This window comes from Carassius gibelio, chromosome A12 (assembly GCF_023724105.1).
Source record: "Carassius gibelio isolate Cgi1373 ecotype wild population from Czech Republic chromosome A12, carGib1.2-hapl.c, whole genome shotgun sequence".
NCBI lineage: Eukaryota > Metazoa > Chordata > Actinopteri > Cypriniformes > Cyprinidae > Carassius > Carassius gibelio.
Window position 1 is genome coordinate 4,348,522 of NC_068382.1, and position 15,558 is coordinate 4,364,079.

The following is a 15,558-nucleotide window of genomic DNA, read 5'->3' on the forward strand; positions in this document are numbered from 1 at the left end:
AGTCTGTGTTACGGAGTCCTTGTTTAAATGTTACCGTTATTCATTCATTCCCGTCATCCTTGTCTTGCCTTGCGTTAGTGTCTTGTTTATGTCTGCTTTGATCTGCTGGTTTTGACCCTGCCTGGACTGTTTACTCTATTGGATTACCCCTTTAATAAACGACGTACCTGCAAATTGGTTCCTTCTCCTGAGTTTCCCGTAACACTAACGTGACAGAAGGACTCCGTCCACATAGGAACCAGCGGTATGTCAATTTTCCGTTCCCCAGCCAAGATGGCGGAGAGGCGGGTCAAGTATCTTCGGTTGACCGCCCTCCGTCAAGAGGGCAACGAAGTGGGTGCCCTGGCTCAAGTGTTCTGGTCCCTGGCTGAAGGCCTGGGATACAATGATGCGGCCCTTAAGGACCACTTCAATGGCGGCCTGGATGATCCAGTGCCTCAGGCAGAGATGGAGCAGTTGGAGACGCTGGAGTTCTGGGAATTCGTGCGCTACCTGCAGTTTCGGTGTCGGTGGGATGCCCCAGCCACTCCTGTCTCTTCCGGCAGGGTGGTCGTCAGCCCAGCACCACTGCCCAGGATGGCCGTCAGCCCAGCGCCACAGTACAAGATGGCCGCCAACCCAGCGCCAATGCCCAAATTGGCCACCGGTCCAGCGCCAGAGTACAAGATGGCCGTCAGTCCAGCGCCACAACACAAAATGGCCGCCAGCCCAGCGCCACAGCACGAGATGGCCGCCAGCCCAGCGCCACAGCACGAGATGGCCGCCAGCCCAGCGCCACAGCACGAGATGGCCGCCAGCCCAGCGCCACAGCACAAGATGGCCGCCAGCCCAGCGCCACAGCACAAGATGGCCGCCAGCCCAGCGCCACAGCACGAGATGGCCGCCAGCCCAGCGCCACAGCACAAGATGGCAGACTCAAAGCCTGAGTCTCCAGATAAGGTGCACAATGCTGTCCCGGAGGTAGAGGCGGTGCACGATGCTGTCCCGGAGGCAGAGGCGGTGGCCAATGCTTTTCCGGAGGCCGAGGCAGTGCCCGTTGCTGTTCCAGAGGCCGAGGCGGTGCCCGATCCTGTTCCGGAGGCCGAGGCGGTGCCCGAGGCTGTTCCCAATGCAGTTACCGAGGCGGTGCCCGACGCTGTTCCAGAGGCCGAGCTGGTGCCCGAGGTAGAGGCAGCGCCCATTGCTGTTCCAGAGGCCGAGGCGGTGCCCGAGGCCGTTCCCGAGGCAGTTACCGAGGTGGTGCCTGAGGCTGTTCCGGAGGTCGAGGCGGTGCCCGACGCTGTTCCAGAGGCTGAGGTGGCACCTGATGCCGAGGCGGTGCCCGAGGCTGTTCCAGAGGCCGAGGCGGCACCCGATCCAGTTCTGGAGGCCGAGGCGGTGCCTGATGTCGAGGCAGCGCCCATTGCTGTTCCAGAGGCCGAGGCGGTGCCCGAGGCCGTTCCCGAGGCAGTTACCAAGGCGGTGCCCGAGGCTGTTCCAGAGGCCGAGGCGGCGCCCGATCCAGTTCTGGAGGCCGAGACGGTGCCTGATGCCAAGGCGGCGCCCGATCCAGTTCTGGAGGCCGGGGCGGTGCCCGAGGCTGTTCCCAATGCAGTTACCGAGGCGGTGCCCGACGCTGTTCCAGAGGCCGAGGTGGTGCCCGAGGTCGAGGCAGCGCCCATTGCTGTTCCAGAGGCCGAGGTGGCACCCGAGGCCGAGGCGGTGCCCGAGGCTGTTCCGGAGGTCGAGGCGGTGCCCGACGCTATTCCAGAGGCCGAGGTGGCACCCGATGCCGAGGCGGTGCCCGAGGCTGTTCTGGAGGTCGAGGCGGTGCCCGAGGCTGTTCCAGAGGCTGAGGTGGCACCTGATGCCGAGGCGGTGCCCGAGGCTGTTCCAGAGGCTGAGGTGGCACCTGATGCCGAGGCGGTGCCCGAGGCTGTTCCAGAGGCCGAGGCGGCGCCCGATCCAGTTCTGGAGGCCGAGGCGGTGCCTGATGTCGAGGCAGCGCCCATTGCTGTTCCAGAGGCCGAGGCGGTGCCCGAGGCCGTTCCCGAGGCAGTTACCAAGGCGGTGCCCGAGGCTGTTCCAGAGGCCGAGGCGGCGCCCGATCCAGTTCTGGAGGCCGAGACGGTGCCTGATGCCAAGGCGGCGCCCGATCCAGTTCTGGAGGCCGGGGCGGTGCCCGAGGCTGTTCCCAATGCAGTTACCGAGGCGGTGCCCGACGCTGTTCCAGAGGCCGAGGTGGTGCCCGAGGTCGAGGCAGCGCCCATTGCTGTTCCAGAGGCCGAGGTGGCACCCGAGGCCGAGGCGGTGCCCGAGGCTGTTCCGGAGGTCGAGGCGGTGCCCGACGCTATTCCAGAGGCCGAGGTGGCACCCGATGCCGAGGCGGTGCCCGAGGCTGTTCCGGAGGTCGAGGCGGTGCCCGAGGCTGTTCCAGAGGCCGAGGCGGCGCCCAATCCAGTTCTGGAGGCCGAGGCGGTGCCTGATGCCAAGGCGGTGCCCGAGGCTGTTCCAGAGCCAGGGCCAGTCACCGAGGACCCTCCAGAGCCAGGGCCAGTCACCGAGGACCTTCCAGAGCCAGGGCTAGTCACCAATTACCCTCCAGAGCCAAGTCAAGTCACTGGGTGGTCTGCTGCTCCGTTCTGGGGGACTCCGACGTTGACCACGTGGACGTGGTGGTCTTCTGCTCCGCCCTGGAGGGCTCTGACTTTGACCACAAGGCTGTGGTGGTCTTCTGCTCCACCCTGGAGGGCTTTGACTTTGACCACAAGGCTGTGGTGGTCTTCCGCTCCGTCCTGGTGGGCGCCTCAACAGGTCCTTCAGGGATTTCTGTGGGTTGTTTTGGGTTTTGTTATCTTTCTGTCTGTTCCCCTCAGTTTGTCTGGCCCTCCGTCCCTCCCCCTGTACCTCCTCCGGTCCTCCTCCCTCCTGGTCTCCCTGTTTTATGTTTTCATTTCTGGTGTTTGTCCCCCATGTGTTCCTTTTCCGGCCCTCCGTCCCTCCCCCTGAGCCTCCACCTGTCCGCCTCCCTCCTGGTCTCTGTGTTGTGTTTTGTCTTGGAGCGTCTGGGAGCCGCTCCGTAGAGGGGGGGTACTGTCACAGTGTCTGGGTTGTTGTTCCCCGGGGTTCCACTAGATGTCCTCCTTCTCACGGTGTCTGTCCCAGAGCACTTCCTGTATCCTTATATGGTCACCTTCCTCCTTGTTACGTAATTGATTATTTCCCCCACCTGTCTCCTGTTTCCCCATTATCCTTCTGTGTATAAATACCCAGTCTGTCTTAGTCTGTGTTACGGAGTCCTTGTTTAAATGTTACCGTTATTCATTCCCGTCATCCTTGTCTTGCCTTGCGTTAGTGTCTTGTTTATGTCTGCTTTGATCTGCTGGTTTTGACCCTGCCTGGACTGTTTACTCTATTGGATTACCCCTTTAATAAACGACGTACCTGCAAATTGGTTCCTTCTCCTGTGTTTCCCGTAACACTAACGTGACAATTGCTCAATATCTTTTTCAAAGACAATAAAAAGAGGCTTTCGATGACTGAATTTGCTACGATCAATGTTAAATTTGCAAAGGAGAAATTTATTTTTGTTTGTTCATGTAATAGAAACCAAACAACACCTCCTTATGCAACAGAGAGAAACCTAAAAGCAAGTTTTGGTTGGTTGTTATTGTTCTTGAGGTGAACAGGCCATAAAATCAATAAAAATATAGACCCTACATAATTGATATTTAAATCATAAAAAGTTTATCATGACTTTTGCTTTTTTACATAAAGCTATTGTTTATCAGAGAATATTACATCTAATCCACTTTGTCTGCAGTTAAGTATACTGTATAAATTCTTGCCTGTTTTTCAATAACTTACCTATATTTGTCTGAATGCAGATGACAAAGTTGTCGATGATGCATCTTACATTTGCTCAACTATATTTTCAGGTGGGTGTTATATGCAGGTGCATGACTTTCCCTGTGTTTTTGACTGGGTTGTAAACTCTTATTTTGGTTCCAGTTTTCTGTCATGCATCACTGATCGATCACATTGGGTGGCTGGTAAGTCTCTTGTTGATATTATTATCAATTTAGCTCTTTATCTCTAATGCTTGTTTAAGGTTAGAAGAAGAACTTTGAAATTCTGAAGAAATTATTTGTTTAAAGTAATAATTTCAAGTCAAAACCTTGTAGAAAGTATTCTGATACTTTTAAACACAACTTTTGAATGTTTCTTTCTGGTTTCTGTATTCATGTTGCTTCTCCCATGTCAATCATCCAGATTAAACTCATGTATTCATGCTGCATGAAAAGTCTTTAAAATACTCACTTTTCTGTGCTTTAACTCTACTGAGAATACTGAAGACTAAATTAATCAGATGCTTGGCAAGATTTGCTGCAGGCAATGTGTTTGCTATGCGGACAGGATTCTGATACGTTGTGGAGCTGTGAAAATGAGTTGATTTGAGAGGTAGAGCGAGTCTAACACCAGTTCAAGTTGTCTTGGTTTAAGTTTGGATGAAGTAAGAAGTCGGACAAAGTAAGTGTCGGCCTATGGGTTGTAAGGAAGCAGCACAGGATACAAAAAATAATATAATAAAATAAAAAATTACTTTAGGAGCTTTATTTTGATGGCTGTCTCTCAGAAAGGTTTCACTGATGGAAATATAAATGAATTATAAAATAATGGAAACCGTATTTCTCTGTTGTGCTTATTTGACAAAAAACAAGAGATTAAACACTGATTTTAAAATCTTAGGAATTCAGTCCAGGAATATCCACAACCTTCAAAAAGTTCCGAGTTCTGATAAAGGAGAATTCAGTCTGTCTGATTTGCACCAGAATGCAATTAAATGTAGTAAAATAAAATACAGTTAAAAGCGGTAGAAGCTAATATTCAAATAAAATTAAAACAGTAGAGGCTACATTAGCCCACTACTCGACTCCACAGTTCTGATGAAAATACATGTTGAGTACAAAAGTAAAACAATCTTTTAATGCATTCTAATAATTTTATCAAGGTATGACATGTTTTAAGAGCACTCATAACAATATAACCAGATTCACTTTTAAACTGGGAAATACACCGGGCTTTAACTGAAGAAAATTACATTTAATTTACATTCATTTTACATACACAGCCCTTGCACATGTCCAAAACGTGATCAAAACTAATCCACCTCACACATGCAATTAATAAACATCCTTAAATACGACCATCAATACATTTTTTATTAACATGCTACACTTAATACACATTTTATGGATTCACTCACAAATGTAAGATTGTGCATTTAAATTCAGAATAATAGCACAGTTGGCATTTGTTGCTCTCCTCACACTGAATTCCACACACATGTGTGACAAGTGGGAACGCCACAAAGCAAATGTTGCAACCACATTTCTTAATGACCCACTGCCAGTTTATGCTTAGCGTTAAGTTTTGTTAATTTTTCCACTTGGCTATATAAGGTAATGATCAGAATGGAATACTAGATTACTACTATGGAAGTCTATTGTATCTGATGAAGACATTCCTCTCATTAACAGTGTTCTCTCTGATGGCTGTCCAATCCAGCCCTTGATCTTCATATATTAATGCATGTGGGACTTTCAAGGTCTGGGTAAGTGAGGGCAGCAATGGTTGTAGGTCTCCTTATTATTTGTAGCTGTTTCTTCTTGTTTCTCAAACCTGATGTATCCTTTTGTGGCAGAGCTGATTTTTAGGTCAAATGGTATATATTAAGCACATCTTTGACACTAGCGTTCATTACAGCTGGAAACCCCAGCGAATTATATGTATAGGTTCATTTTGAAAAAATAAAAATAAAATAAAATATAAATAAATAGGGGTACATTTTTGTTGATTTAAAATTACTGTATACTGTACGAATAGTTTGTTTTTATTTATTCATTGCTTGTTTGTTTTTTTGTTTTTTTTGTATTACATTTGATAAGTTTTAATTATTCATATAGTAGAAGAATATGGTGCTCATAATAACTAAATTTAGAAGCAATGTTAAAAAATGTTTGCACACAATAAGTGCATTGGGCCAAATTATCAATTAATTGTTAGTGTGTGTGTGTGTGTGTGTGTGATGTAGGAGTTTTTTGTAGAATGTTTGCGAATGATGGGTTTTGTACTTCAAGAATGAGACACATATATCAGTGAGTTTCCTTGCAGCCCACCTTGAGATTTGTTTTAAAAACTTTCGAAAAAGTGGAATTCAATTTTTGTTGTTATCTGTACTGAGCAATCCACCTCAGAGCAGCAATGGATATGCACTTCAGCTGCCACCACAATTTCACTACTTCCCACCTGATACTGTATATCACATCCACAGTGGCACATAGAACCATTTATTTTTACTCTCTGGATATTCAAATTTGACATGAAGACTCAAAGGCCAATGAAGGCACAGTTTCCCCTCCTTTTTCCTTTCTTCATGAGGAACATTTTTTGTACAAAATTACTTACATTTGGATCCCAGTCCTCACAAAAAGCTATTTCAGGCCTTTAGAGACACATATGGACTATTTGAACATGTTTATCCTTTCTGGAGCTTGACCAGCAGTGGTATCTGAAATTAATTGAGTTCACAAATCTCTCACAATACTGTATACATAAGTGACTCTGTGAAAAGATGGCATCAACTATAATCAATAAACTATGTAAATCAGTATATTAAAGGGTTAGTTCACCCAATAATCAACATTATGTAATTAAAAACTCACTCTCATGTTGTTCCAAACCCGTGAGACCGCCTTTTCTCTTCGAAACACAGTTTAAGATAGTTTAGATTTAGTCCTAGAGCTCTCAGTCCCTACATTGAAACTGTGTGTATGGTATACTGTCCATGTCCAAAAAGGTAAGAAAAACATCATCAAAGTAGTCCATGTGACAGTTCATGTGACAGGTTCAAAAATATAAAAAACTACAACTTTATTTAGCTTTGTCTTCTCTTCCGTGTGTGTTGTGAGAGAGTTCAACACTCAATGTTGTGATATCCAGTTTGCGAACGAATCATTCAATGTAAACGGATCTTTTTGAACTAGTTCACCAAATCGAACTGAATCGTTTAAAACGGTTTGCGTCTCCAATACACATTAATCCAAAATGACTTAAGCTGTTAACTTTTTTTAATGTGGCTGACACTCCCTCTGAGTTCAAACAAACCAATATCCCGGAGTAATTCATGTACTCAATCAGTAGACTTACTGAACTGCTGTGAAGAGAGAACTAAAGATGAACACCGAGCCGAGCCAGATAACGAACAAAAGATTGACCCGTTCTCGAGTCAAGAACCAGTTCTGGCAGACGCTTCCGATTCGAGAACAGAGGAGCTGATGATACTGTGCATGTGTGATTCAGCGTGAAGCAGACCGACACACAGAGCGTCTGAACCGAACTGATTCTTTTGATGATTGATTCTGAACTGATTCTGTGCTGAACTGAATATTAATCATAATATTGACACGGTTTAAGGCCAAAAAAAAAATTAAGCCTGAACTTTTTTTTCCAGGATTTTGCAGGGACATGCACATACACAGGGTCATTTAGCAAACATGAAAGAAAGTTTTTTTCCTTGAAAATGACTAGTAACGTATCTTCCATTATCATTAACCCCACAGGCTCAGACTACAGATTATGAAGCAGATCCGGCAGATCCTTTTCCTATTTGGCGCCTAAACTCTGGAATAACCTACCTAACATTGTTCGGGAGGCAGACACACTCTTGCAGTTTAAATCTAGATTAAAGACCCATCTCTTTAACCTGGCTTACACATAACATATTAATATGCTTTTAATATCCAAATCTGTTAAATTAGATTTTAAGGCTGCATTAATTAGGTAAACCGGAACCGGAAACACTTCACATAACATGTACCTTCTACATCATTAGAAGAATGGCATCTATGCTAATATTTGTCTGTTTCTCTCTTATTCCGAGGTCACCGTAGCCACCAGATCCAGTCTGTGTCCAGATCAGAGGACTACTGCAGTCACCCGGATCCAGTACGTATCCAAACCAGATGGTGGATCAGCACCTAGAAAGGACCTCTACTGCCCTGAAAGACAGCGGAGACCAGGACAACTAGAGCCCCAGATACAGATCCCCTGTAAAGACCTTGTCTCAGAGGAGCACCAGGACAAGACCACAGGAAACAGATGATTATTCTACACAATCTGACTTTGCTGCAGCCTGGAATTGAACTACTGGTTTCGTCTGGTCAGAGGAGAACTGGCCCCCCAACTGAGCCTGGTTTCTCCCGAGGTTTTTTCCTCCATTCTGTCACCGATGGAGTTTCGGTTCCTTGCCGCTGTTGCCTCTGGCTTGCTTAGTTGGGGTCACTTCATCTACAGCGATATCGTTGACTTGATTGCAAATAAATGCACAGACAATATTTAAAATGAACAGAGAAGACATCATTGAATTCAATGATGAACTGCCTTTAACTATCATTTTGCATTATTGATACACTGTTTTCCTAATGAATGTTGTTCAGTTGCTTTGACGCAATGTATTTTGTTTAAAGCGCTATATAAATAAAGGTGACTTTGACTTTGACATTCAGCTTTGTCCTTGAAAACTACAGTTCAGTTCAATTAACAACAACAAAAACATTAAAATGGTCCAAGAACTGGTAACTTAAACAGGGTTCGTACAGATACTGCAAAATAAAATTTCAGGACTTTCATGGACTACTTTATTGATTTTCACGGACTAAAATCAGATCTCACTTATCAATCAATATTTTTATCTTTCAAATTCTAATAAATAAACTAATAAAACAAAATGGTACAAATAAAGTGCAGTACATGCAAATAATGCAATGACTTTAGCAACTTTAGAATGTGAAAAGACAATATGGCAAATTTATCACTTTCCTTATTATTATTATTAATATTATTATTATTATTATTTTAATGAACATATGATTGACCTGAAGATTGAAAGCTAAAATGATGAGCTTTATCACACTCATAGACACTAAGTGTTTGACAACACACTTAACTCACAAGCTGAGACAAATGCAGATAAATGTTCACTAGAACGAGACGTTTTAATACTTTAAGAAGTTTTCAAATGACAAAATATTTGTCTTTTAATAACAAAAGGTAAAACAATGCAGCTGTATTTTAAATGTTCTAACTTATCTAGTGCTTAACTAATTATTATTTTGCTAATCAAGTAATCTACTGATTATTTTGGCAAGTGAGTAATCTGATATTTTTAGTAAAACAAAAAACAGGCTATATTAGGACTATATTTACATAGTAACGATGATGTAATAATAATTTTCCTCAAATAAAGTATCAAAACCAAGTGCATGGTTTTATTGAACAACACTGTTAAATACATTATATAATACAGACACCTGCAATATACAATATAACAAACACCTGCAGAGGGTGCCAATGGCCTGGTGATGCTTCATGGGATTCAACGATGTTTAAATCCATTTAATTTTAATATTTGGCCACATGCAAAATCAGAAACTTTTATTTTGAAATTGCGATGTACAATAAATCACATATTTAGAAATATGTTGTATTCTCCTATGCTGGCATAAGTTTAAATTATTTATGTTACAAATCAATTGAGTTTTCCCAGATGAACGTTAAGCAACCCAAACTTACCCCGTATGCGGAGTTTCACACATACAGTCTTTACTGGTAAATTACCGTTAAGAGATCATGTGTGAACAGGACCTTTTCAAAAATACAGGTAAATTCGTTCTGGCAGTCATATCGCTTTAATGGGGATGATTTGATTTTCTCTAAGCTGTTTAGAAAGCTCCACTGCTTTTTTAATAACTTTTCTATGTAAACAGGATGCTAGATTGAAATCTTTGACCATTGTGTCAAGCTTGAGACCCAGGCTTCTGTTCCATTAATCAGTTGCAAATCGGCAATTGGATACTTTTATGCGTGTCTCATGTTTATAAGAGCTTAAACTTCTGATTGGCTAGTAATGTTAGTTTGGTTGAAAGTAAAAGCTGTGTTCCTCTCATACATTGCTAGGTGAACTCATGAACTTGAACGTGATATCAGCAACTGTTTTTAAATGTAGGACAACTATCTTTATTTTCCACCGCAGCCAAACGATGATCCAGCATGGTGCCAGAGAACTTTAAGCCCTGTCTTAAGTCGTCCTGCAATTAATTGATTCACCAACTTTCCAGGCCTGATCCACATATTCGAATTCACCAATCTCTTCAAAGCTATTTTTTCTCAAACACTTCACACAACCATTAGATGCTCTGGGCTGCCTATATCTATTAAGCTCTTGAATTCAGCTGCCAAGGATGTTTACTTCAGAATCTACGCTGTGTGATTAATTATGGGCAGCCAGAACATACATCCTAATCCTATCTGGATTACATAAAAATGTCAGTTCCTCAGCACTGGGAGTTGCTTTGTGCTACATTCAAAAAAAATAAACACTTTCAGAGACGTTTGAAATTTTGTACCCCAATGGGCCAGCATGCTGCAACGGAGGCACTAACAAAGCAAAGCTCTTTGAGCAAAGCTTGTTTCTTCTTTGACCATCACAATAAATTCAGACTAGACCGCTGAGAGTTCTGTTAACCATCCAGGCAGGAGAAACAACATCAATGAAGGAGACAGAAACAGCAACACAGGGAGGGATTGTGCATGAGAATGCTACATCTACATAATTGACATAAGCAGGGAAGATACACGAGCAGAGATTAAATGCATTAATGCCACTGCTTGTCTTGGAGAAATATGTTGTTGTGCTCTTTCACACAGAAGATGTTGGTCACAGGTGTGGAGTGACACAATAATGTCTCATATTCGTGAATGACCTTTTCAAGAGGGTGGTTACTAAGTAGAAAGATTGTCTGCAGGCTGCCAAGCAAGCAAATCTCAGCCTGCATAATCTGCTAGGTCATTATTACCCCTTAAATCTCCCATAAATACATATTTTGTCATTGCCTATATGAATTCATAGTTCTATATGATTTTGTTGTTTTCAATTCTTCAACTATTTTCTCAAATCTTTATTATTTATTTTTCCATGGAACACTAAACAGTGGGACTACAACAGCTCGTCACTGAGGCAGTAACTTTCCTGTTGTTTTGGAGTCAATTAGACCCACATTTGATTTTCAAACTGCTTGAAAACCTGGATCAACTGTTGATTTCTTGAAATTTTGCATTCTTTCTGTAGGGTCATGATTTAAAGTTTTAACACAGATGTATTTTGGATAAGCTGTACAAATTTGGTGTTGGGGTCTTATTTCTATGTAATTTGCCACAAATCTACAATTTCAAAAACTGAAAAGAGTCAAGTACAGTCAAAAATCTGTCATGGCATGTTTTTTGGTTGTTTCATCTTTGGATTTGCAGCAATAAGAATAAATGTGAAACCTGTTTTACCTTCACAAAGGTTTATGTGATGGGAGTGAACTGTTGAGATGAATACATTTTTGATCTACATTTTAATGTATATGATTGGTCCATTGATCATTTGATTTGTATTATACTTGTTCTTTTAACACGTCTGTTGATAGACTAATCAGTGACACAAGCCCCTTTCACACTGCCATTCCGGCAAATACAGGGGTAAAGTGTTCCTGTAATTGTTCCCTGGTCGCTAGATTTGGCAATTTCACACTGCCAGTGATGACCCTGTATATGTGCGTGCTTTCACACACAACCCTAGAAGATCCTGTAACGACACGTGACATCAGCGTGTGACGTGTAATGTACGAGTCGACAACGCTTGACACATTATACTTTAACTGAAGCAAGCAAACGATCTCAGCGTCAGCGCGGAAAGTGAGGAACTAACTGATCTCTGCTTCATTACAGTTTGCACATATGTTTTCGTGGCGAATGTTGATCTTCCTTCAAAACAGCCGGTAAAAGAGTCGCGCGATAACGCGCGTCATCACTTCGATACAGAATTAGATCTGGCTTTTGTTCACACAGCGCTCGTTCCGAATCGATTACTGCAATGTTACTAGGTCCCCGACCCGGGTTCAATTCGGTAATCAATTCCGGGACGTGGTTGCTTTCACACAGAAGGCGACCAGGCAATGTTACGGGAATATTGCGGGTCTGACGTGCAGTGTGAAAGGGGCTCTAGTGTCATAGGTTGGTTACAAAAATAGGTGGAGACTGTTGCCCTTTTAAGACCGTGCTTGAAAGACTGACAGGTGTCTCGTTTGGATTGTATTATTTACGTGGAAGGCGACGCCCTGTCAAGTGTCGTGTGCCAGTGCTGCATCTGAGAAGGAACATCTCGGTTACGTATGTAACCATGGTTTCCTGAATAGGGAACGAGATGCTGCGGTGACATCACCTTCTATGGGAACACCTTCGGTGTGACATATGTCTGAAGCCCTATACCATCCCGCCAATCCTATTGGCCAAATAGCATTTGGCAGTGCCCTACGCATGCGTACGCATCGTATAACTGGGTGCCGCACGCCATTTCGCTCAGATTTCATGACTGAAGAAGAAGAATGCTATCAAGGTATGGCACAGCCAGGACCGCAGCATCTCGTTCCCTATTCAGGGAACCATGGTTACATACGTAACCGAGATGTTCCTTTTCATAGGTCACTTCGATGCTGCGGTGACGTCACCTGCTATGGGAACGCTATACCAAAACGCCTGACGTACCTGATAGCTGGGATCCGAGGAAGCATCTGCTCAAGTGGAGAGAACCCGGGAGCCAGGAGCCATCCTCACATTCAGACTGTAGGACTTGATAAAAGTGCTCGGTGAGGACCATCCTGCCGCAGCACAGAAATCATCCATAAAAGATCCACTGAGAAAAGCTTGAGAAAAAGCCACAGCTCTAGTGGAATGAGCTTTAACTCCTAAGGGCGAAGCGAGTCTGCGCACCTCATAGGCTAAAGATATTGCCTCCACCAGCAAATGGGACATGCGCTGTTTTGTAACCGCATGGCCTTACTCTTATGTCCAAACAGACAAACAGCTGGTCAGACTCACGCCATGGGGCTGTACGATACACATAAGTCTTTAAAGCCCTAAGGGGCAAGACTTAGATCTTCTGACCCCGCCTCAGCAGGGGATAAAGCCTCCAGGACCATTTGCTTAAGGCGAAAGGGATTAGATGCGACCTAGGAACATAATTAGGCCTCGGTCACAACAACACCTACACAGATCCCGGTGCAAATTCCATGCACGAGGGTGAGACAGAGAGAGCCTGTAAATCCCCAACTCTCTTGAGGGAGGATAAAGCCATAAGAAGAAGTGTCTTCAGAGTCAGGATTTTATCCGGTACAGTTTCCAAGGGCTCAACAGATGCCCTGATAACCCTGCAACACAATGGATAAATCCCATGAAGGACTCGCACGGGGCGGAAAGCCCTCAGCCGTCACGCACCCTATATGAAACGAGAAACCAGTGGATAACGGCCCACTGAGGTACAGTCTATATATTTGTGGTAAGCTGAATAGCTGCCACGTAAACCTTAGAGTGACTGCCATCACTCCATTCGAAAAACGATCCTGAAGGAACTCCAGGACTGAAGCCACTGGGCAGTAAACTGGATTCACATTACGATTTTCACACCAGGTCATAAACAAGTCTTCACTTGAAAGCATATAAGCGTCTCGTAGAAGCTGCTCTAGAATTCAGTATAGTTTTGGTAGTTTCAACAGAAAGACCGGGACATACTAACTCACTCCACTCAGAGGCCATGCCCACAGTTTCCACTACCAAATCAGTCCCTGTGCTTGTGATAATAAATCCTGTCTGAGGGGATACTCTATGGAGAGCCCGCAAACAGACTGAACAGGTCTGCAAACCACGGCTGCGTGTGCCATCGCGGAGCCACCAGCAGCAGCTCTTCCACTGTGTCCAGCCTTATTAGGATAATACCGCTGGGATCAAATGAATCAGGGAAAAAGCATACAGACTGGTCCTGGGCCAACTGTGAATTAACGCAGCAAAGCCCAGGGACGATGGGGAGAAGCATAGTGGGCAATGTGTAGGCCATACGAGATTCACCGTTTGGGGGTGTAATCTCCATTCCCCTTGTTCCAGAGCCTGTCTGGATAGCATATCCGCTCCGAAGTTCAAACGTCCGGGGACATGAACAGCTCGGATCGACAGAAATTTGTTCTGAGACCAAAGAAGAATATGTCTCGCCAGCCTGCACAGGGGGCGAGAGCGTAATCCTTCTTGATGATTCAGGTATGACACAACCGCTGTGTTGTCTGATCTGAGCAGCACATGACAGCCGATCAGCAGATTCGCGAAATACTGGAGAGCCAGAAAAACTGCCAGTAATTCCAACCTGTTTATATGCCAACTGCGTTGTGCCGCTGTCCACACTCCGTGGGCTGGACACCCTTGACAAACAGCTCCCCAACCGGTCAAAGACGCATCCGTTGTGACGGTCTCTGGGAAAGCACAAATCCCCAGCCGAACCCCGGTAGGAGAAATTCGGTTGGCATCCATAGTTTTAACGACATCACACAACTCCGTGTCACCGAAATCGTCCGATGCGGAAGACAGCGGGGTGAAATATTTCGTCTTTTCGCCCATTATTCCACTGAAAAGGGCCCATGTGAAGTAACCCCAGACAAATTACGGGTAATGCCACTGCCATTAGACCTAAAAGTCTGAGGCACAGTCTCGCTGTCACTGTGCGACCCGCTTTGAAGCGCCGCACGCATGACGCAATCGAATGAGCGCGCGGGAGAGAAAGCTTGCTGTCATCGCACGAGAGTCCAATTCTATTCCCAGAAAGGTTATCCGTTGAGAGGAGATTAAAACACTTCTCTGAAAATTCGTGTGTAAGCCCAGGCTCTTTAAGTGATTCAGCACAAGAACCCGATGAGAGTGTGCTTGAGTCTGCGATTGTGCTTGATCCTGCCAATCGTCTAAGTGGTTCAAACACGGACACCCTGGAGCCGCAACGGAGCCAGAGCCGCATCCATGCATTTTGAGAAGTACAGGGTCACAATCCGCCGGCCTTTTTTTTTTTTTTTTTACAAAATAACGGCTGTAAAACCCTGCCTCCATCTGAGAGGGGTGTACGTCTTCTATAGCCCCTTTGCTCAGCAGAGTTGACATCTACTGTCGCAACACCGCTATTTCCATCGGTTTACCACCGTGGAAAGAATTCAGCAGAAAAGAGGCGGGCCTCTTAAAAACTGAATGGTGTATCCGTGACAAATTGTGTGTAACACCCATTGAGAAATGCTGGGCAAGCATTCCACACGGCCCGAAGCAATACTAGTGGTCTCAAAATTTCCGCTTTCTGCAACGCTGTCATACACATTAAATGTCCGTGCATGGAAAAACCTGTGGCATTCGTGCACAGGGGAAGTGTATGAATAAGAGCCATTGCGTCCCGTTGTGTATAATCCTGAAACATGTCCACGGCAGGAATTAGGCCAACGAATTGAACATCGGGCTCTGCCACTAACGAAAAGCGGCGGCTGTGCGAGCCGTCATAAACGGGTCGTCTGTGTAGGAACCTTGAATTGCCCCTCGAATTCTGAAAGCTGGTTTGCGCAGAGTGTCTGAGGGTTTTTTTTTTTTTTTTTACGTTTGGCATTACAGCCCGATCCAATG

General features: G+C 44.9%; 1 protein-coding gene across 3 annotated transcripts; it reads left to right on the forward strand.

Annotated features, from left to right (window-relative positions):
- The first annotated feature begins 226 nt into the window (after positions 1–226).
- On the forward strand, positions 227–3,213 carry LOC128025612 (periaxin-like). Of its 3 annotated transcripts, none has more exons than XM_052612109.1 (2): positions 227–1,836; positions 2,077–3,213. In XM_052612109.1, the coding sequence occupies exons 1-2, from the start codon at positions 247–249 to the stop codon at positions 2,986–2,988; spliced, it is 2,502 nt and encodes an 833-aa protein (XP_052468069.1). In that variant the 5' UTR covers positions 227–246; the 3' UTR covers positions 2,989–3,213. The 3 variants fall into 3 exon arrangements, with proteins under 3 accessions (XP_052468069.1, XP_052468071.1, XP_052468070.1); XM_052612111.1 differs by having other exon boundaries at positions 227–1,800; positions 2,389–3,213; XM_052612110.1 differs by having other exon boundaries at positions 229–1,296; positions 1,885–3,213.
- The last annotated feature ends 12,345 nt before the right edge of the window (positions 3,214–15,558 follow it).